Raw genomic sequence first — 24,095 nt, forward strand, 5'->3', positions numbered from 1 at the left:
TTGAGCTAATAAAATAAATCCATTCAAAATGTCTGTATGGGGGCAGCACGGTGGTAGAGGGGTTAGTGAATCTGCCTCACAATACGAAGGTCCTGAGTAGTCCCGAGTTCAATCCCGGGCTCGGGATCTTTCCGTGTGGAGTTTGCATGTTCTCCCCGTGACTGTGTGGGTTCCCTCCGGGTACTCCGGCTTCCTCCCACCTCCAAAAACATGCACCTGGGGATAGGTTGATTGGCAACACTAAATTGGCCCTAGTGTGTGAATGTGAGTGTGAATGTTGTCTATCTGTGTTGGCCCTGTGATGAGGTAGCGACTTGTCCAGGGTGTACACCGCCTTCCGCCCGAATGCAGCTGAGATAGGCTCCAGCGACCCCAAAAAGGGACAAGCGGTAGAAAATGGATGGATGGATGTCTGTATGGTCTTTGAAAAACTGAAGGTCTTATATATCCTGTTTGGCTTTGGGGTGTTGTTGAATAAATGTCAGTGTATCATACGTCTGTGAAATAATTGGACATTGACATTTTTAAATTTACCAGGAAAGTTTACCCTCTTTGAAAAAAAATTATGTATAATGGAGTAACAACAAAAATTCTATAAAAACATTTACAGAAAAAAGCCAGCATTTCACCCCTGGGGGTTAATTATTGATCATCCATCATACAGAGGGTGACATTATTGTACATACACAACACATATTGTACGTTTGGTGTGCTGGGTGATTGATCCAATTAAGTAATTTAAGTGTCATATCGGATCAGTATATTATAGTCTGATTAGATGGCTGTTCTGTTAAGTTTCTTTTGTTTGAGTTTGAGTTTATTTCGAATATGCATGCACAACACGATACATCACAATTTCCAGTTTCTCTATTCGACATGTTTGAAAAGGAGTAGGAAGAAGCAGAGCTTATTTAATCCTACCCCTTTTCCTTTACATAGTAGTTGCCAAAACTTTTGTTCACTCCCTGTTCTCAATTTATACACAATATACTCCATAACTAATAACATTAAAATAAATAAATAATAATTAGTGCAGAAAGTTATATTTCATATGGTGAGATAAGTAAGATTATCTAGAAAATGAATGGATGGATGAAATAAACTCAGAATGTTCATCATGGTTATTCTTTGTATTTTGTAAACACTTTAAGTTTGAAGACTTTCTTGAAGTGGATTATATTATTAGTACATTGTTTGATTTCTTTGGTTAATTCATTCCACAATTTAATTCCACATACTGATATACTGAAGGTCTTAAGTGCTGTACGTGCGTACAGATGTTTTAAATGACATTTTCCTCTAAGGTTATATTTCTCCTTCTCTTCTGTTGATTTTTACAAATATTTGTGTGTTATTATGGCGTTCAAATCTCTTGCCTATTTATACACTTTAGGAACTCGGGGAATAGTCCTTTGGACACGGTGTAAAGGATTTCAGCAAAAAAACAATTGTAGTTTTTGCATTTTGTTAACATATTTTGTTTAAATAATTGTATGTAATTAAAGGGAATAACAGTTATTTTGTTGATATAGTTACATTGTATTATACTTTCGTAAGCCTTATTATACACACAAGGGGAAATGAGGACTTAGACATGAAGACTGTGTGAAAAAACACACATTTTGGGTTGTCTTCTGAACATTGTTGATGTTATAAAGAAAAATTAATTTAAAAGAAATCACACAAACCTGACGAGCTACAGTATCACTTCCTCAATGAGGACACTTGAAACTGGTATAAACTGGTCTATGCTGGCTGGATTTCATGTTAGGATATACGGTATCACCTTGATGCAAAAGACGACCAGCTTTGAAATACTACTTCATCCCGCCAAATTTATGACATATATATTCTTCCTTGAGGTCACATCATTATCGCAATTTGACTGATTAATTCTGTTTTATGTATACAACCACTGGCTACAATATTATGGCCACCTGCCCAATCTGATGTAAGGGTGTCCGAAATGCATCTCTGAAACCTTCAGTCTGCAGCTGATTTTCTAATTGGCCCATATGGCACATAAAAGTGCATACGGAAAGTATTCACAGTGATTCACTTTTTCCACACTATGTTACAGCCTTGTTCCAAAATAGAAAAAAAATAATTTTGTCCTCAAAATTCTACAGACAGTACCTCATAATGACATTGTGACTTGTGTTTAATGTTTGCGGATTTAATGAAAATAAAGAATCACACATACAGTAGGTACGAAAGGTATTCAGACCCCTTTAAATTTTTCACTCTTTGATTCATTGCGGCCCTTTGCTAAAATCAAAAAAGTTCATTTTATTTCTCATTAATGTGCACTAAGCACCCCATCTTGACAGAAAAAAACAGAAATTTAGAAATCTTTGCAAATGTATTAAAAAAGAAAAACTGAAATGGCACATGGTAAGACCCTTTGCTGTGACACTCTTATTTAACTCACATACCGTATTTTCTTCTGATCCTCCTTGAGATGGTTCTGCTCCTCCATTGGAGTCCAGATGTGTTTATCTAAACTGATTGGACTTTATTAGGAAAGGCACACACCTGTCTATATAAGACCTTACAGCTCAAAGTGCATGTCAGATAAAATGAGAATCATGAGGTCTAAGGAACTGCCCAAGGAGCTCAGAGACAGGGTTACAAACAACTTCTGCAGTACTCAAGGTTCCTAAGAGCACAGTGGCCTCCATAATCCTCAACTGGAAGAAGTTTGGGACGACAGCATCTCTTCCTAGACCTGGCCGTCCAGCCAAACTGAGCAATCGTGGGAGAAGACCCTTGGTGAGAGAGGTAAGAAAAAACCCAAAGCTCACTGTGGCTGAGCTCCAGAGATGCAGTAGGGAGATGAGAGAAAGTTCCACAAAATCAACTCCACTCCTTAGGGTTTTATGGCAGAGCGGCCGGACGGAAGACTCTCCTCAATGCAAGACATATGAAAGCCTGCATAGATTTTGCCAAAATAACACATGACGGACTCCCAGATTGTGAGAATAAGATTCTCTGGTCTGATGAGACCAAGATTGAACTTTTTGGTGATATTCTAAGATGTATGAGTGGAGAAAACTGGCACTGCTCACCAATACAATCCCCACAGTGAAACATGGCGGTGGCAGCATCATACTATGGGGATGTTTTTCAGCTTCAGGGACTGGACAACTGGCTGCAATTGAAGGAAAGATGGAAGTGGCCAAGTACAGAGATGTCCTGGAAGAAAACCTCTTCCAGAGTGCTCAGGACCTCAGATTAGGCCAAAAGTCCACCTTCCAATGAGACAATGACCTTAAACACACAGCTAAAATAACAAAGGAGTGGCTTTGGAACAACTCTGTGACCATTCTTGACTGGCCCAGCCCGGGCCCTGACCTAAACCCAATTCAGCATCTCTGCAGAGACCTGAAAATGGCTGTCCACCAATGTTCACCATCCAACCTGGCAGAACTGGAGAGGATCTGCAAAGAAAAATGGCAAAGAATCCCCAAATTCAGGTGTGAAAAACATCATCATTTCCAAGAAGACTCATGACTGTACGAGCTCAAAGGGGTGCGTCCACTTAATACCGAGCAAAGGGTCTGAATAGTTATGACCATGTGATATTTCAGTTTTTCTTTTTCTTTTTTTAAATAAATTTGCAAAAATGTGTACATCTGTTTTTTTCTGTCAAGATGGGGGTGCTGAGTGTACATTATTGAGTAATAAAATTAACTTTTTTCATTTTAGCAAATGGCTGAAATGAAACAGAGTGAACAATTCATAGAGGTCTGAATACTTTCCGTATCCACTGTACATAAGTATTGACAGCCTTTGCTCAATACTTTGTTCATGCACTTTTGGCAGCAATTACAGCCTCAAGTCTTTTTGAATAAGATGTCACAAGCTTGGCACACCTATCTTTGGGCAGTTTGGCTCATTCCGCTTTGCCCGTTCCTTCTTGCCTATTTCTCTTTGCAGCACCTCTCAAGCTCCATCAGGTTGGATGGCAAGTGTTGGTTTTCATCCAGGATGTCTCTATAATTTGCTGCATTCATCTTAGTCTAGTCAGGGAGATGACCAAGAACCTGGTGGTCACTCGGTGGAGAGGAGAATCTTTCAGAAGGACAACCATCTCTGCAGCAATCCACTAATCAGGCCTGTGTGGTATAGTGGCCAGACAGATGTAATTTCTTAGTAAAAAGTTTGCCAAAATTAGGGATGGGTACCTTTCACATTTGAACTGATAATGTACCAATTACCGGTACCTAGGAATCGATACACAGCGGCAGCAGCCCAACTCAGGTACCGAAACAAGGCACCATTGAATTTTACGTGAATCAATGCCCGGTAGGACCGTCAGGATTTAGTCAGTGCCAAAAATGTAACAGATTCCATGCCCATCGCTAGCCAAAATGTATCTGAAAGAGACTCTGACCATGCGAAACAAAATTCTCTGGTCTGATGAGACAAAGATTTAATTATTTGGCGTGAATGCCGGGTGTCATGTTTGGAGGAAACCAGGCACTGCTCATCACCGGGCCAATGCCATCATTACAGTGAACCATCATGCTGTGGGGGTGTTTTTTTTAGCAGCAGGAACTGGAAGACTAGTCAAGACAGAGGGAAGGATGAAGGCAGCAATGTCCGGAGACGTTCTGGATAAAACCAAGGTTTCTCAGCCAACCTGATGAAGCTTGAGGGGTGCTGCAAAGAGGAATGAGTGAAACTGCCCAAAGATAGGTGTGCCAAGTTTGCGGCATCACTTTAAAAAAGATTTCAGGCTAATTGCTGCCGAAGGTGCATCAACCAAGTATTGAACAAATGCTGTGAATAACAAATTATAACAATCAGTGCTCTACATACACCATTGCAAACTACAATCACATATTTTTAAACTAACATTTATTTGACAGTGCTAGTGTGTATTGGATTACAGAGCAATTACACATTAACTGACTAGAATGTATGCATTCGTACGTTAAAGATGCCACACCACAGTTTATCAGCCTCAAACGGGTCCACGCAAGACTTGTCGTTTGAGTCGTCATTAACAGCCATCAATGCCAAACAGACGAGGAAAAAAGTCCACTTATTTCCCGACTGCTTTGTGTCACCGATGTTCTCTATGGGGTGTTGAATCTCAGTACCACTTTCCTGACACCTGCCCACCACAACGATATAAAAGGTTGTGCAAACAATTCACAAGGGGTATTAAATGTGAAAAAAAACAGGAAGTAAAATGCTAAAACTTCCCTCACGCTTTGGCAGGCCAGATGATGAAGCTCAGGGAAGTTACTACGAAGATCATGTGACACAGATTCCCTGAGAACAAGCTGGAGGTTTGCTGTCGTACGGAATAGGTTCTCTGGCTGTCGAGGTAGATGCCACCTCTTCCTGTTGCTCCTCCTCCACATTGTCGTCTCTCTCACCCTGTTGGGTGGCACCGCTTTGGCCCACCCACGCAGGAGCCTCTAGACCTGGCTGCGAAGAGAAAGGCTTCTCCAGAACTTTGAGGACCCGCTGAACCTGTTGTATAAACACATATTAAACATAATGGAGGTAGATTTAGCAATCTGACAATGGGCATGATAGTGTCTCAGTGCTAAAGGCAAGGTCTATAAGGAACTGCTCGGAATAAAATGTTAAAAACAAACAAAATAAAAAATGGATACATACATTATGTTCTTGCTCAGGATGTACCAATTTGACAGTCCTATCAAATATCGGATGGGATTCTATATTCGATACAAGCAGTACCACAGCGTGTTTACTTGTGCAATGCTGGACAGCCCGTTAACATCTAAATGTCCTCCCATAGTTTGATCTATTGTTTTATTTTAGTAAAGTAATTTACAATTTGTAAACATGGCAGGCTACAATATACTGTAGACTACTAGGAGTTAGCAGCTACAGAACAACTATGCACACAATAGCAAACAAGATAGACATGCATAAGTGTCCTTAATTGAACAATACCGCAGAACATTTGTCAATATAGACAAGTATAACATTATTATTTATACATATTACTTACAGATATGAAGTGCCCAAGGCAAAAGCATATTGGGAAGTACCCAGTAAAAAGCGTATCCACATCATTCAAATCACTGCATAATGAGCTTAACATAATGAACTGAAAGACTGCATAAGTCCATTCCAGAGGGTTAATAATACATAGGTTAATGTTTTTCATACCTCCCATTATTCGGTTTGAGTACTTACACTTGATGAAGCCTTTTCTAAAATTTCACATCACAAAATAATAATTGTATGATACACATCAGATCAATATCGATGTCGACTAATACTCAAGGCTCTAATATCGTTATCAGAAGTGAGTTATTGGATGTTCAAATTATTTAAGTCTTGATATTTGTATTAATTTAAAGTATTTATCTAAAATGACAAATTACTGTAACTTGTAAAAAAATGGAAGAAGAAATTAAACTTGAATGAAGATCAACATTAAGAAATAGATCGTACCTCAGAGAAGTCCCCATTCTCAGCGGCCTCTATTGCATTCTGGGCTATGTAGTTCCGGAGTACCACACGTGGGTTAGTACTGTCCATCACCCTCACCCTCTCTTCCTGCACGGCCTGCACATCGCTCTGGCCCTCCAGTTCCTGCGCCAGACGCTTCCTGCAAGAGTGATACCACAAAACACTAATAGGAACAATAATGGAACAGCCAACAGCCCATTTCCTGCCCTTTTTCACTCTACGCCCAATTTATCAGTGACACTTCCACCAGGATATCTCTCTTTCGGGTCAGGAAGTTTCACAATCGCCTGTCAATTTTAAGCCCCAGCTGTCTTATGTTGCCACCAAATGAGGCATTGTCTCTATTCTCGTCTGTGTATTTCACCTATAGCGTGTGATCCAGCGGGTCCACTCCTCAGTCTGTTTGGTTTTGAGCTCTTCATCGGTGGTCTCCATTAGTTCTTTCAGTTTGCTGAGTCGGTCGAGCTGCCTCGCTATTGTTGTCCTATCTGAGATCATCTGGAACAGTGCAGGGTTGCTCTCTGCCATGGAAAGCAGCATCGCCAACTCCCTGTTGGCAGCAGACACAAATAATGAGTCAATGTTGTTACGTAGACAGTATATACAGAAGTATTGGGACACCTAATTAATAGAGTTGTGCACCTCTGCAGCTATAACACCTTCAACTCTGCAGAGAGAGCATGTCTGTGGAGTTTTTTTCTCCATTAATCCACATGAACATTGTTAAAGGTTACAGTTTTTCAACACCACACTCAAGCATATCTTTATGGACTTGCTACGTGCATCACGGCATAGTCATAGAATAATCCACAATGTTTTGAAAAAGTCTAGGATAATTCAAAGACATCTGCCCAACTGCTAAAAGCTAATTAACTGACGGTTTACACGGTATGTCTCACTACTTAATATTAAGTAAGAAAAAAATCGAATAGAAACCAAAGGGGAACAAATGACAGTGACAGCAGCTCTAATGCCAAGCCCCCACACTCAAAAACCTCTCTTTTTAGGAGAGAAAGCAGTATAATCTCTTTGAAAGGATAAAAATATCACAATCTTGCCAGCAGTCAAGGGGAGATGTACACTCATTCTCAACACAACTGGCTACCAAAACAAGTTGCTTGTACTTCTCAAAGACACTAATGTGTACTTTCCTAAAAGAGACCCAACCAGTGGGTACAAAAGGAGAATCACTGAGTACCTACACATGTTAAAGAAGTCAGAAACATCAGCCATCGACTTTATTACCGATTATACCCAGAAGAGACTATCGCTGGTATTTATGGGCTTCCAAAAATACACAAAGATGAGGCTCCTCCCAGACTCATTCTCAGCAGCATTAACTCTGACATTACTACTAAGTATGTGGCTAATATCTTAGCACCTTTGGTTGGCAAAACACCACATCATGTCTAGAACTCCGAGGTGTTTGTAGAGGTTTGTCACCTCCCTGTTCACCTGTATTTCAACCCAGGATGCAGTAGAGACTTAGAAGCTGTGTTTACTACATGATCACACCTTACAGGATGGAGCCACACTAAACCCACAACAAATATGCCTTTTGCTGAAACGTTGATTAACACTTTATGCTTTCAATTCCTGGGAACATTTTACCGACAAAAACAGGGTTGTGTCATGGGTTAATCTGTATTCCAAATTGTGGCAAACCTTCACATGTAAGACATGAAAAAGAGAGCTCTGAGCTCTTTAAGGGCAAATCACCAAGTCATTGATACAGATATGTGGATAACACATGCGTTAAAATCCGAAGCCAAAAAGTGCAATCCTTCACTGAACATAATAACTCAGTGGACAAAATCCCAAAGTTCAAACGTGAGGATGTCAAAGACAGTAAGTTACCTTTTTTTAGACTGACGTCCACATTGTAGAGGACATGGGTCTCCATGTTGGGATTTACCAAAAACCCACACATACTGATCAATACCTACTTTTTGACTCACACCACCCATAGCAGCACAAACCGGGCGTAATCAGAACCCTAAAACACAGAGCAGATAATGTACCAGGCGACAGGCTAAAAAGAAAGCGGATGGTTATCCCTGCTGGTCGTTTGTGAAAAGTACACCCAGTTCTAGAAGAAACAAGAACAGAGTGGATGAAGAAGAAAAAGGTGACAAACGCAATAACATTGTCATTCCATATGTATCAGGTCTATCTGAGGAACTCAGAAGAATTTTCAACCAACACAAAATCCTAGTACACTTCAGACCAAGCAACACCCTGAGACAGTGACTAGTGCACCCGAAAGACCAGTCACCACAGACCCATAAAAACCATCTGGTGTATGCTGTCCAGTGTAAAGATAAATGCAATGATTTATACATTGGGGGAACTAAACAAACCACTTAGCCGGCGTATGGCACAGCAAAGACGAAGACTCAGCTGTCTACTTGCACCTCAAAGAGAAACAGCACTTCTTTAAAGAACCAAAATGTACGGATTCTGGACAGGGAGGCTCAATAGTTCGAAGGGGGAGTGACGGAAGCCATCTAGAAAAAACATTCCTGAACAGAGGAGGTGATCTGCAACACCACTTATCGCCCACATATAACACTGTCCTTTCAAAAACTCTATAATTTAGGCTCCAACTAATCACAGCAGTTACAAAACACAGATGCCCCTTTTTTGTGCAATTTTTACAACTGAATTGAATGCTAAAATGGGTGATTCCAGTCCAACAACGGATTTTGGGCTGGAAGTGGTCGTTCCACAGCGATCTGACGAATCTAAGTCTAAGACTGGATTTGACCAATCTACGTCTATGAGCATGAACTGATGAAGTCTACTTGGATGAGAGGTGAAACATCAAATACAAACTAAACAGTCCAGTTTCAATCAATTGAATGCTTTGAAAATACAATGACCTGAATGAATGAGAATATCCACAGGCATGTTATTTTTACTAATTCACATGTGTTATGTACAGAAATTAGGGCAGACAATCTGAAAAACAGATTAAACAGTGATAACAGGTAAGTGTTTAGAAGTGGCTCTGTCAGGGTGGGATCAGTTGGTTCTATTGCTTATATATTACCATTAAAAATGTTGGCTTTTTTGTATTTCAGTACACAGTATCTTATATTTTGTTATTTTAAAAAGAAAAGAGTATTGCAGTAGCTTTTATGCAACTTTTGAGTCATTATTTTGACAGGGTGTGGCTCAATTTCTTGTTTTTGTCTGAGGAACTGAGCCTGCAACAATTATTCACCATATTTAGTGAAGTACGGTAAGTGTTTTGAACCATATCCCACATAGGATAATCAAAGTCGTTGAACTTCAACCCATCTTCAAATGTTTGAACATAACAATCATTTTTCAAAATCCGACATCAGGGTTTTCCGACATGTAATTGATCGTAGCGCCCCGCCACGGCAAAATAAAAGCCGCCAAACCTTAAAAATTAGGCTTTGTGTGTATATATATATATATATTTAAAAAAATAATATTTTATGAATGGATACATAATATATTGCCTATTATTTATGCACTGTTGGCAATAATTAGTTTGAAAAACATCTCAAATAATTAAAAAGTGTTCCGATACATATTTTGAAAAACGTGGATCTGAATCGATTGTCAGCATAAGCACTACAGCTGGACGCACACCTGATCGGCCCCTGAACAGAGATGGCACTCGGCAAAAGTAGAGAAAACAAGTTAATAAAAAAACATTTTTCAAGTTAATTAAAGCATTTTTTCCAAGCCTTTGAAAACCACCCTAATTTTGACATGACTATTAACAGTAGCGTCTAATTTTATGCATTGTGCATCTTCAAACCTCCATTTTTACATCTCTGTGTGGAGTTTGCATGTTTCATCATGTGTACTCCGACTTCCTCCCACATTCCAAAAATATGCATGTTACCAACATATGCTACCTAACATTTTTAGCTTCATTGGAGACTGTAAATTGTCCATAATTATGAATGTGGGTGGGAATGATTGTCTTTCCATGTATGTGCACTGTGAGTGGCCATGCTAATTTTGGTTAGCCTGTCAATAGGATGCATTTGGTATGTGACTTTTGAACGGAAGTACACATACCAATATGGCTACTGTGCAGCAAGCAGTGCACGCACTCTCCCGAGTACACAAGGGGCATAGATCTTACCACTAAAAGCAGATACTAGCAAAAAAATCTAACTATGCAATGGAATTTAGGGTTTCCCCTAGACCAGGGGTCGGCAACCCACGGCTCCGGAGCCGCATGCGGCTCTTTGATCACTCTGATGCGGCTCAGCTTCATACTTGCCGACCCGGGGGACTTCCGGATTTCAGTGCCTCTCGCAGAAAACTCCCTTACAATAATAATAAGGGCGTGCCATGATGGTACAGCATTTAGCGCCCTCTACAATCTGTATCAACAGCGTGCCAGCCCAGTCCCTTGTTATATGCATCTTCTGCTTGCACACGTAAGTGACAGCAAGGCATACTTGGTCAACAGCCACACAGGTTACACTGACGGTGGCCATATAAAACAACTTTAACACTCTTACTAATAATGCGCCACACTTTGAACCAAAACCAAACAAGAATGACAAACACATTTCGGGAGAACATCTGCACCGTAACACAACATAAACACAACAGAACAAATACCCAGAATCCCGTGCAGCCCTGACTCTTCCGGGCTACATTAAACACCCCTGCTAACACCAACCCCCCCCCCCCCCCTCCTCTGTGCGTCGTTGAGGTGGGCGGGGTTTGGTAGCGGGGGTGTATAATGTAGCCCGGAAGAGGTAGGGCTGCATGGGATTCTAGGTATTTGTTCTGTTGTGTTTATGTTGTGTTACGGTGCAGATGTTCTCCCGAAATGTGTTTGTCATTCTTGTTTGGTGTGGGTTCACAGTGTGGCGCATTTTTGTAAGAGTGTTAAAGTTTTTTATACCACCACCGTCAGTGTAACCTGTGTGGTTGTTGAGCAAGTATGCCTTGCTGTCACTTACGTGAGCAAGTAGAAGCCCCATAAAACGTGAGGCTGGTCCGGCACGCTTGTTGTAGTGGGCGCTAAATGTTGTACCATCACGGCACGTTCGAGAGAACAGTTGCGTTGAAATTCGTAGTCTGCCAATAAAATCGGTAGGGTTGACAAGTATGACGCTGTCAAGCGCCATTCATATAAAACCCGCGGGCCGCACTAACATTCAATTTTCATATTAAAGTGTGGGCCGCGTGTCTGAGACCCTTGGTTTATACATAGCACAAAGCAAAAAAACAACTTTGTATGCAGTGTTATTTCATTTTAAATTTCAAAAGATTTTTGTGGCTCCCATTGTATTCTTTAATTTGTGAAACTGGTCAAAATAGCTCTTTGACTGGTAAAGGTTGCCGACCCCTGCCCTAGACGGCCAACATAACTGTGGCGGTGGGGGCGTGGTAAGGAAAATGGCTATGGGCGTGATCACCATGAGGTCATTGAGTAATTTGCTATGATATTTTTTCTTTAAAAAGGCTCAAAAATATATCCATACATTTAAAAACAAATCTGCTATTATTAATTACTATTAAAAAAATATTTTTCGGTGGTTGAGTTTTCGGTACATCACTCGTCAATAATGCGCAAATAAAAGGCAATATATATCAATTCATACTGTGATGACCAGCTGGTGTTAATGTTTTATGTTTGAATTTGATGTCAGTTTTTCCCATGTTTGCAAACACATCGTATCGTCCCTGCCTGAAAGGTGATTGGCGAAGAATGAGGAAGTGTTGTTTTGTGTCTGAGGAAGCGTGGACTCACAGAGACAAAAGTGTTTGCACGAGAGGTAAAGCCTGCTGGAATTGTGCCGTTTGTTATCATAAGATTGGTAATAAAAATTTAAAATAGCGCCAGACTTTGTGTGATTTCTTTTGGGGTCTACAATACATTATATTTAATTTGTTTAAAGGCAGAAAAATACATATATACACTATATTGCCAAAAGTATTTGGCCACACATTCAGGTGTCTTAATCACTTGGTCCAGCCACAGGTGTAAAAAATCAAGCACTTAGGAATGGAGACTGTTTCTACAAACATTTGTGAAAGAATAGGCCGCTCTCAGGAGCTCAGTGATTTCCAGCGTGGAACTGTCATAGGATGCCACCTGTGCAACAAAACCAGTCGTGAAATTTCCTCGCTTCTAAATATTCCAAAGTCAACTGTCGGCTTCATTATAAGAACATCGAAGAGTTTGGGAACAACAGCAACTCAGCCACAAAGTGGTAGACCACATAAACTGATAGAGAGGGGTCAGTGGATGCTGAAGCGCATAGTGCAAAGAGGTCGCCAACTTACTGCACAGTCAGTTGCTACAGAGCTCCAAACTTAATGTGACCTTCCAATTAGCCCACGTACAGTACGCAGAGAGCTTCATGGAATGGGTTTCCATGGCCAAGCAGCTGCATCTAAACCATACATCACCAAGTCCAATGCAAAGCATGGGATGCAGTGGTGTAAAGCACTAGAGCAGTGGAGATGCGTTCTTTTCCATCTGGCAATCTGATGGACGAGTCTGGGTTTGGAGGTTGCCAGGAGAACGGTACATTTCGGACTGCATTGTGCCGAGTGTGAAAATTAGTAGAGGAGGAATTATGGTATGGGGTTGTTTTTCAGGAGTTGGGCTTGGCCCCTTAGTTCCAGTGAAAGGAACTTTGAATGCTTCAGGATACCAAAACATTTTGGACAATTCCATGCTCCCAACCTTGTGGGAACAGTTTGGAGCAAGCACCTTCCTCTTCCAACATGACTGTCCACCAGTACACAAAGCAAAATCCATAAAGACATGGATGACAGAGTATGGTGTGGATGAACTTCCCCGGCCTGGACAGAGTCCTGACCTGAACCGGATAGAACACCTTTGGGATGAATTAGAACGGCGACTGAGAGCCAGGCCTTCTCGACCAACATCAGTGTGTGACCTCACCAATGCGCTTTTGGAAGAATGGTCCAAAATTCCTAAAAACACACTCCTCAACCTTGTGGACAGCTTTCCCAGAAGAGTTGAAGCTGTAATAGCTGCAAAAGGTGGACCGACATCATATTGAACCCTATGGGTTAGGAATGGGATGGCACTTCAAGTTCATATGTGAGTCAAGGCAGGTGGCCAAATACTTTTGGCAAATAAGAATTATATATATATATATATATATATATATATATATATATATATATATATATATATATATATATATATATAAATAATAAATATATATATAATTTATTATTATGGTTTTTTTCAAGGTGTGGCAGTAATTAAAATGCCGTGGCAGGTCACATTCAATTACATCCCTATACGTTATCAAAAAATGATTTGTCGAGTGACCTCAAGGATTATCCGTCGGTCGCGTTCCCAGACATATCGAACCATATCTGGTGCTCTAGACATCATTCTACACGACAAAAAAGATGAAAGCTTGGAAAAGCATAATCTACAACTTCTTTGTGTGTGGCTGGGTCAAGGAAATTGGTATCAAGGTTCTTCCGGATCAATCATGCATTGATTTGCTTGGATAAGGTTGCATTTCATGATTTAATTTTGCGTCTAGTCATGTCTGTTGCCTTTTTGTTGTTGCACGCACCGTTTACGAGTTTGCACGTTATTCTCGTCTTTGTCAAAATAAAAAGATAAATCTCAATTTTTTGTACGTGCTGAAATCTTCATTTATAATTTCTGCCTTTGGTAAAAGCTTAACTCTTTTAGGTTTAGCTCACAATTGCTTTCTTTTATTTAGACTTGCCGAATTGGTGCTTTACAAAACACTTGTAGCAAACATTTTTGTTTTAAGAACTCAGAAACAAGATAAAATACAAATTATATCAAAATAATACTTAAATGGGAAATGCTAAATGTTAAAAGTATATCAAACAAACATTTAACAAAGTGATCACTGCAAACTCTTGCGTTCTTCGACTATACTTCCGTGGTCTCGAGTGCGTGACACTTTTTTCGTCGTCTTTTGTAAATGTTTGCGCTCTTTTGCCCTTCTTTATTACATTTTGAAGAACTCTTCAGAAACTTTTGTCCCTTTCGCGATTTGAACGGTTCCAACCGCCTAAAACAACGCAAGCATAGGGCATTTTTCTTTGAGAAAGGCAAAGTGCCGCCCAGAACGCTATTACAACAGATGCTCGCTGGCCCACCACTTTGAGCCTTGCATAGTTAATGAGCAGGACATGACGTCAGGTTAGTACAACCTATGAGCTGCTCCATTGTACGTTAGCATTAATCTAGCGGCATTATAGCTAATCTTCATCGTGTATAATTGCATTTCTTTTTCCAGTTTATTTCAAATTGTATTAATAATTAAAAGTGATTCCTACATTTCACGTGTTTTCAAGGATGTACTTTCCTTAGTGTGCTTAGTTTTAAAGTGACTTCAATGTGGAGAATACCAATAAACCCTCTGTTTATTTTTTAATCTCGAATTCACAAGATTTATTTGGAAAACTAAATTCCAACATTCAGGGTGGGCAGAATATAATGTAGCTGGTGTTACATTTTAACAAAAGCAGCAACAATTGAAATAAAGAGAAAAATATAAGAAAAATTATCCATTCACCCATCAATTTTCTACAGCTTGTTCCTCTTATTTCGAATAACTAATAACTTAAAATTGTTTTTAAATACACAGCACATGTTTGTTTGTAGATATACATAAAACATTTATATCCACCATTGCCAATCAAAATGATCATGACGCCACATATATATTGGCAATCTGGAGCACAGTTTGTTCTGATAATTTTCGTTAACTTGTCAATGAGATGGTCCATTGTACGTTAGCATTAAATTAGCGTCATTAGACCCAATCTTCATCCTGAATAATTGTATTGTTTTTCAGTTTATACCAAATTGTAATATTAATTTAACGCAATTTCTACATGTATGTGCACCCCATGTGTATATTGATGTACTTTTCTTTCGGTGCTCAGTTTTACAATGACTTAATTAACTGTTTACATATTTGGCAAACTAAATTCCAACATTTGGTGAGGGCAGAATATAGTACAGCATGTGTTACATTGTAAGATACTCAGTTGGAACTGAAAAGAGCAAAACATGTATGTTAATACTATTAACACAGATTTTTAAATACATGTATACTTTGTAAGCCAATTTAAAGAAGATATATGCATCATCGACGGGATACAAACTCTATGATGTCATATTGGCCACGCCCCATAACACAACGCCCCCACCACCCCAAGTATATTGGCAAGACATCCTATCCAAGATGCTTTGTATAAAAATAGAAAACTAATTACCATTTAGCTGTGCACTTAAACATTTATTCTTCAAAAAAAGAACACACTTCCCTTAAAAATTATACTCAAATAAAAAATTCAGCAAACTCTGTTGTGTTGTGTGTTCAGGCTATAGTGGTCCAAACAGCTCACCGTGGGTCCATGGTGGGTTTGTTGGCAGCTTTGAGCTCATCCAAAGAGGCGCAATGCTCCAGCAGCAGCTTTTCAACTTCTTTGACAAGGTCCTCTTCTGTGTCACTTTCTCTCTCAGTGGGACACGAGATCTGACTTAAACTGCGGAAAGTGTTGGTGAAGTCAGCTCCTACATAATAATGGACCACAACAATGAAAAACGGGGGAAAAAAACTAAGAAAACATGTCACATGTCACGTGAAAGACAAAGTGTGGCTTTTTCATATACATACATACACACAAACATACAAAAAAAAAAAAAATATATATATATATATAAATATATATACAGTATATATGCACATACACGCACACACACATATATATGTATACATATACACACACACATACATATATATACACACACATATATATATATATATATATGTATACATATACACACACGCACACATACATATATACACACACATACATACATACATACACACTTTCATATATATATACAGTACATACACACACTCACATATGTATATATATATATATATATATATGTATATATATATATATATATATATATATATATATATATATATATATATATATAAATAAATGGGTTGTACTTGTATAGCGCTTTTCTACCTTCAAGGTACTCAAAGCGCTTTGACACTACTTCCACATTTACCCATTCACACACACATTCACACACTGATGGAGGGAGCTGCCATGCAAGGCGCTAACCAGCACCCATCAGGAGCAAGGGTGAAGTGTCTTGCTCAGGACACAACGGACATGACGAGGTTGGTACTAGGTGGGGATTGAACCAGGGACCCTCGGGTTGCGCACGGCTACTCTCCCACTGCGCCACGCCGTCCCTATATATATATATATATATATATATATATATATATATATACACACACACCTTGTCCCTAAAGGGGTTGTGGGGGGTATATACATATTATGTATATATTCATAGTATATATATATGTATATATATGTATATATATATATATATATATATATATATATATATATATATATATATATATACACATGCACACACGCATACACATACATACACTACACAGATACATACATCAATGTAGAATGTTTCCTTCACTGACAATGTAAACCATTAGACACTCCTGTCTCACCGGTGTTGTGCATTGTTTGCATCAGCTCTGTTATCAGCATCTCGTCCTCTGGTTCCTCCTTTTTGAATAAACCCAGCTTATTTCTCATATTATTAAGGTAGAATCTGTTATACGAATCCAAATATTCGTCCATAACAGCCTTTGCCCGGTCAGGTGGAAGCTCTGGATCGAGGGCCTCTGCTAACTTGATAAGATTCCACCGGCAAATAGCCGGCTGGGCCTCGTAAGAGTATCGCCCTGAGTTGTCTGATGCGTTGCAAATGAAATTCGGATCGAACCTAAAAGGAAATAAGAAGGGATGAATAAAAAGGGGATGAACATAGACGTTCTGCATAAGGAACACGAATGCATAGTATTTCTAGTGAAATGTCACTTGCAGTTTTGCAAATATCTCACCTGTCCATGAAGCCATAAGGACCATAATCCAGTGTGAGTCCTAGGATGCTCATGTTGTCCGTGTTCAGGACGCCATGGCAAAAACCTACACACTGCCACTGAGCTACCAGTCGAGCTGTCCGACACATCACCTTCAAACAAGCGGGAGTCATGGAAAGAGAGGGCAGAAAAAGTGTTGTAAATATACTTATTTACATTTATTTATCTTTGAATTAGGCCACATGCCCATGGACAATCACATACTTTTATTGGTCAATTCGTTTAGCTTTTTTGTTATATTATTTCATTAATCTTGCATTCACACAGGAATTTGAAAAGCATGATTCTACCATTATTGTCTTTGTTTGAAAATGAAGTCTTTCTTTATGTTTCTGGTTGGATCCAATGCTAATTATACAGGTGGATATTATGACACCTGGTGCTTGAAAGTAGAGTTGCAAAAAATATTATTTCAAAGTAGGGAATTTGAAAATGATTTAATGGGGGATATTACAGAAGGTAGTTAGAACCAAAGTGTAGAATGTACAGTACATGTGTTAATCAGAATCAAGAGTATGACTGTAACTGATTGTCGATATTCAAAAATCTAACACCACTCCTCCAATTAATACCCTTTCAAATGTTTATGTGTTGAATTGTTAAATACATTGTCACTTAACATTTCATACTTTCAGTATTTTTGTTTAGTTTGGTTCTTGATTCATTTATTAACTGGCTTTAGACTCCACATTGTTTTTTCTTTTACTTGTTAACTGTTTTTCTATTTTTTATGAAAATAAGTAGTGTAAATTATTGATTTATTGATTGATAAGTAGTATATAGCGATGCTGCTCCCATGGTAAAAGTGTAATTCCAATGTTATGTGCATTTAAAAGAAGAAAGAATAAGGTAATACAAAAAAAAAGTATGTATTTTACTTAAAAGACACATTGTGGCTAAAAAAACGTTTTTTAATTCATTAAAAAAATTAGTCGACGGATTACTCAATTACTAAAATAATCAACATCCCCAGCCCTAATGAGATAAATGAAATACTGTAATATTACTCGTAACTAATCACTTTAAAAGACTGCATTTATATTTCATCAAAACATGTAAATACTAAATATATTTTGTTTGTTTCTATTTGAGCGACATGAGATGGGGGTTTTTTAAGTAAGTTTCAAATAGTGTCCCTGTTTGTCAGACGCCTACAAAGAAAATACGGTTCACAGGTATGATTTTGCACTATTGTTGTTTATACTTTGGTTAAGTTATGCTTCAATAAATAAACTTTGAGTGAGAGCAAACAGTTTTGGCCAGCATCCCTGAATGGTTGGCCATAATCACATAACGAAGGCAGGACAATGTCTGCACCGGCAGTCACTGAGACATTAATGACAGCTTAACGCAATAAGAGGATCCACATGTTGGGCTTCACTGTCTGACGTCAAGTCTTAAATCGACAATATGCTGTACCAACATTGCTGTAAGAAACATGTCAGAAAGGTAGACGTGGACCCACCTCTCTGAAGAAAGACACATTCCTCTCCACCCTGTCAGAGTACTGCTGCTGGATATCAGGGTAGAAAGTCTCAATGACATAATCCAACATTTGTCTTCGCAGCTCATCATGTCCATAGCTTGGACCCTGACGACCTGTGAACTCGTCTGCCTGCTTGAATATCTCAAAAGAACCAAACCTGTTTATTGAGGGAACAGTGACAACAATAAACTCCAAGAAAGACAGCATGTTTTATATGTTTGGGGGCAAACAAACACTTCTCACCTGAGAAAAGTCGGCGCGATCCGGAGGACCACAGAGCATCTCTCATGGCGAGGGTGTCCGCTATAGTAGATGTCTCTTATGACTCGGCTGTCTGATGTCACAACAGAGCCTGCTCTAGTGGTGGGGACACCAAGGAAGTACATTGCCTCGCTGCAAAGAAACTCTCTTATGCTGGAGCGAAGGACCTTGCGGCCATCAGCCTGTCTATGGAGAAACAGAACATCCAAAATCAATGTTAAATTTGGTATGCGTCGGAACTCCGATTCTTAACACACATTATACACAGCTAGTCTGCCAGAGAATAAGATAAAGTACCGTATTTACCGGACTAGGGAGTGCACCCGTATCTAAGCCGTAACCACCAAATTTGAGAAGAAATTAATATTTGTCTTTGATTGACTGATTGAAACTTTTATTAGTAGATTGCACAGTTCAGTACATATTCCGTACAATTGACCACTAAATGGTAACACCCGAATAAGTTTTTCAACTTGTTTATGTCGGGGTCCACGTAAATCAATTCATGGTACAAATATATACTATCATCATAATACAGTCATCACACAAGTTAATCATCAGAGTTATTGAATTATTTACATTATTTACAATCCGGGGGGTGGGATGAGGAGGGTTTGGTTGATATCAGCACTTCAGTCATCAACAATTGCATCATCAGAGAAATGGGCATTGAAACAGTGTAGGTCTGACTTGGTAGGATATGTCCATATATTAACTGCACCAGACTATAAGCCGCAGTGATATACAGCTAGGAAATATTTTGTAAATGTTTACTTACATACCTTAATTGTTTTCAAACAGTGCCTGTCACACGGCAGTTAAACGGCTGATCAAACAAAACAGAATTCATCGTCATGGACCCAATAACTGGGAAAGCTAGCTCTCCAATCAGCTAAACAAATTCAACAACTCAACAGTGACGTTTTTGTGAATTTACGAAACATTACAAAAAGAATGCCATTGTAAGTTAATAATAACAACAGACCCTTGTAAACGTGCTAGCATATTTGCTAATGCTAACGACGCTAGCTTGATAACATTACGATAGCACGTACAAATATGCATTGAAACACTCCTACAGACATCACACACAAGACAATGTAGTAAGTATGAATTGTTTTAGTTATATTGTAAACTTTACAAATGTTGCTTGGAGTGATGAATGACGAATCCTTACGAGCAGAAACGCTGTAGACGGTTATACTTCCGGTTCAAAAGACGGGACAGGATATACATTTTCAACCAGCAGCACCTGCAGTGAGTGAACTCGTCCAAAAGATGGCGCCATAGCACAAACAATAACACATCTTTTCAGGGTCTGTTGGTGTTTTCTTCAAAAACTATTTGTGAATACAAAACATTGATTCAACAATTCATACAAATTAGTCGCACCGTTTCATAAGACACAGGGGTCAAATCTTGGGAAAAAGGTTGTGGCTTATAGTCCGGAAAATACGGTAGTATGAGTGATCGGTGTTGCCAACTTAGCGACTTTGATGCTATTTAGCGTGTATTGAGACCCCTTCAGGTGCTCTTTTTATATAAAAAAATATTTACTGTAGACTGACATTAAAGTGCATATCGATTGCTCTTCTCAACGAGCAGTGAGTGCTACTGTGGGCACTGTCTTGTTTGTGACGTTAAAAACATGCCGAAAAGACGTGACTGCAGTTCATTTGTGGTTCCAAACAGGTTTGTAATGCTTTTCAGGTTTTTTCTACTCAATAGATCTGGAATAAGAATAAGTATTTTCAAAACAAAAAAAGTTTTTGGGTTGCAAATTATTCTTCAAGTAACAAAAAAAAATGATGTGTTGCATATTGTTTTTTAGTTACAAATTGTCAATCAGTGTTTTGGTTACCGTTATAAGATTCTGGAATATATATTATTTTGCTCATCATTCTATTTTACTTAAATCCATAGATAAATTCCTTAGACTAAACTACAAACGCACATAATGCAGCTGAGATAGGCTTCAGCACCCCCGCGACCGAAAGGGACAAGCGGTAGAAAATGGATGGATGGATGGATAATGTAGCTCACTGTTTTCATTTAAGAGAGGCCACTGGTATGTCTTAGGACTGTGTTCTACCTTCCTATGCTACTTCAAGGACACTTGCAATTTTGCTTACTCCTTCCAATACAATATAGGCCATCTCTGTCCGATAGAAGGAACACGGGGTCAAAGACAGGAATGTCTTAGCTACTACATATGCTCACTCTGAAAATAAACCATGAAACTCACCCAGAAATGAACCCAACTATTACTCAACTTGGAACACACTGCTTCATCATGACTCACTCTTGCAGAGGCTCGTTCAGGACATAGATTGCTCGTGATATGGGCTAAAATACTTTAGCAATATTGATACCAACGCTGTAACATTTACCTGTGACAAGTTTTTGTTACCGGTAAATCTTCTATTGGACTTGACCTTTTCCTCTGGGATATACGTATAACATTACAAATTGTTTGTTTCATTTTTTGACTACTAAACTTCAATCTTGTGGGAGGGGATTATAAAAGCCTTTATTTGGTCAGTGTCTGGCATAACCATATGGGCGTGACCCTGTGGAGAGAAATGTGTCTTTATGATTTGCAAACAAAGTAACAGATGTGCTAACAAAATGGATTTGAATTCTGAAAATATATTTTTAAACCAAAAAAAAAGTTTTTGGATGCACATCATTTTTGGGGGTTATAAACTGTGGGGGTTTCAAATTAATTTATCGTTTGCATAAAAAAACACAAATTTCTCTCCATACTGTAGTTCAGGTATATGAAAGGGGCAAAAGTATTAGCAACAAGTGCATGTCAAGACTAGTTTAGTAACCAGTGTTTTTCAACCTTTTCTGAGCCAAGGCACATTTTTTTCATTGAAAAAATCCAGAGGCACACCACCAGCAGAAAACATAGAAAAATGAAACTCAGTAGTCGATATTGACAGTAAAAAGTTGTTCAATTGTTGGATATGAATTCAAACCATAACCAACCATGCATCACTATTTGTCTCAAAGAAGGTGTGCGGTCACGACCTGTCACATCACACCGTGACTTATTTTGAAGTTTTTGTTGTTTTCCTGTGTGTAGTGTTTTAGTTATTGTCTTGCGCTCCTATTTTTGGTGTCTTTTCCTGTTTTGTTAGTATTTTCCCGTTTCGTTTCAGTTTCATGTCTTCCTTGCACGCTATCCCCCACACCTGCTTTGTTTTTCGCAACCAAGACTATTTAAGTTGTGCGGACGTTGTTGATTGTCATGTCATGTACGGGTGTACTTTGTGGACGCCGTCTGCTCCACACGCTGTAAGTCTTTGCTGTCGTCCAGCATTCTGTTTTCGTTTACTTTGCAGCCAGTTCAGTTTTAGTTTCATTTTGTATAACCGTCCCTAAGCTTCAATGGCTTTTCTTAGCGGCACTCGCCTTTTGTTTATTTTTGCGTTTAAGCATTAGATACCTTTTTACCTGCACACTGCCTCCCGCTGTCGTCTGCATATTGTGATCCCGACAAACATCTACAAAGCAATTAGCTACCTGCTGCCACCTACTGATATGGAAGAGTATTACACGGTTACGCTGCCGAGCTCAAGACAGTGCAGACACTCAACAACGGCACTTTTGCGGATTATAATTATTGGTTTGCAAAAAATATTTTTAACCCAATTAGGTGAAATTACATAATCTCCCACGGCACACTAGTTACTAAGTAAGCAGCTGGATTGTGGCTGATGCAGTGTATATTGTTGCCAAGCGTTGGCGTGGCAAAGTTGGTAGAGTGGCCGTGCCAGCAATTGGAGGATTGCTGGTTACTGGGGTTCAATCCCCACCTTCTACCATCCTAGTCACGTCCGTTGTGTCCTTGGGCAAGACACTTCACCCTTGCTCCTGATAGGTGCTGGTTAGCGCCTTGCATGGCAGCTCTCACCATCATTGTGTGAATGTGTGTGTGAATGGGTGAATGTGGAAATACTGTCAAAGCGCTTTGAGTACCTTGAAGGTAGAAAACCGCTATACAAGTATAACTCATTTATTTATTTACATATAGATTGATTCCTTCAGGGGAGAGTTCCCTCAGGAAAATGACATGTCCAATAACATATTACTCCGTACCTGGAATAAGGTGTAAGGCCAGCTCCCTTCAGTTGAATCTCCCATCGGCCACTCGGGTTTTCCTGCAGCAGAATAGGGTCTTGGTCGGGTGGTGCCCTCACCTCCCCCAAGTAGCAGGCGGCCCCATCACCCAGCTGACCGGCGAACTGGCCAAACTGGTGGCCGCAGTAGCAATGCGCAGCGGGCTCGGATCCAGGCATTACTTTGGAGCCGCTCAGATAGTCTGCGCCAAGCAGGTCGTCCATGACCTCGTCTCCATTGAGTCCCAGCAGGGCCAAGGCTCCGTGGGACACCGCCACAAAGCGAGGATTGGTCAGTGGCTGCGGAATGACTCGGGAAAAACATGCCCCTTTCACCTGCCGCACGCCATGTTCCTCACTGGGGTCCACGGGAAGTTTCTTTAAAACGACGTTGTCGAAGTCGAGCCGCTCCAGCGAAGAACGACTCACGGCGTGACCCATTTCATCCATTCCAGCAGAGTTTAGGAGCCTAAATGCGGGCGCACCTAGTCTGAAAAGACGTGACGTTCCTGATCCTAGTCGATGTAGCGCAAGAGCCATCAAACTAATGTGACGCCCATCTGCCGACTTCTTGTCTGGCGTAGTTGCAATACTTTCTTCGTCATGCTTTCATAATCCAGAAGTCACGGCGGATGTTTGTGTGCACAGGGTGTTACCTTATTTTTCGTCCGGTCAGAAACGCACCGGCAGAAAAAAAAAACAAGCTTGATTCAGTACTGTATATTCTCAGGGCATAGACATTATACCTGTATTTAATCATCTCATTTTTGATTG

General features: G+C 39.6%; 1 protein-coding gene across 2 annotated transcripts; it reads right to left on the reverse strand.

The window, feature by feature from the left end:
- Positions 1-4,938: 4,938 nt before the first annotated feature.
- Positions 4,939-23,983, reverse strand: selenoo1 (selenoprotein O1). 2 transcript variants are annotated; one of them, XM_061970100.2, is made up of 9 exons: positions 23,302-23,982; positions 19,177-19,380; positions 18,913-19,090; positions 17,409-17,539; positions 17,013-17,290; positions 15,859-16,027; positions 6,827-7,012; positions 6,445-6,601; positions 4,939-5,487 (listed from the first exon to the last, which is right to left on the reverse strand). In XM_061970100.2, exons 1-9 carry the CDS (start codon positions 23,859-23,861, stop codon positions 5,257-5,259), a joined length of 2,094 nt encoding a protein of 697 aa, XP_061826084.1. In that variant the 5' UTR covers positions 23,862-23,982; the 3' UTR covers positions 4,939-5,256. The 2 variants fall into 2 exon arrangements, with proteins under 2 accessions (XP_061826084.1, XP_061826085.1); XM_061970101.2 differs by having other exon boundaries at positions 5,266-5,487; positions 23,302-23,983.
- Positions 23,984-24,095: the final 112 nt, after the last annotated feature.

Source organism: Nerophis lumbriciformis, linkage group LG10, assembly GCF_033978685.3.
Source record: "Nerophis lumbriciformis linkage group LG10, RoL_Nlum_v2.1, whole genome shotgun sequence".
NCBI classification, from domain to species: domain Eukaryota; kingdom Metazoa; phylum Chordata; class Actinopteri; order Syngnathiformes; family Syngnathidae; genus Nerophis; species Nerophis lumbriciformis.

What these genes read in the sequence shown, in the direction of transcription:
- selenoo1 (XM_061970101.2), bottom strand. Translation starts at nt 23,861, where the DNA reads ATGGCTCTTGCGCTACATCGACTAGGATCAGGAACGTCACGTCTTTTC. An exon ending in GGCCTTACACCTTATTCCAG is followed by an intron (nt 19,381 to 23,301) that starts GTACGGAGTAAT and finishes GTTTCTCCATAG; the next exon opens with ACAGGCTGATGGCCGCAAGG. An exon ending in AAACCCACCATGGACCCACG is followed by an intron (nt 7,013 to 15,858) that starts GTGAGCTGTTTG and finishes TGCTGCCAACAG; the next exon opens with GGAGTTGGCGATGCTGCTTT.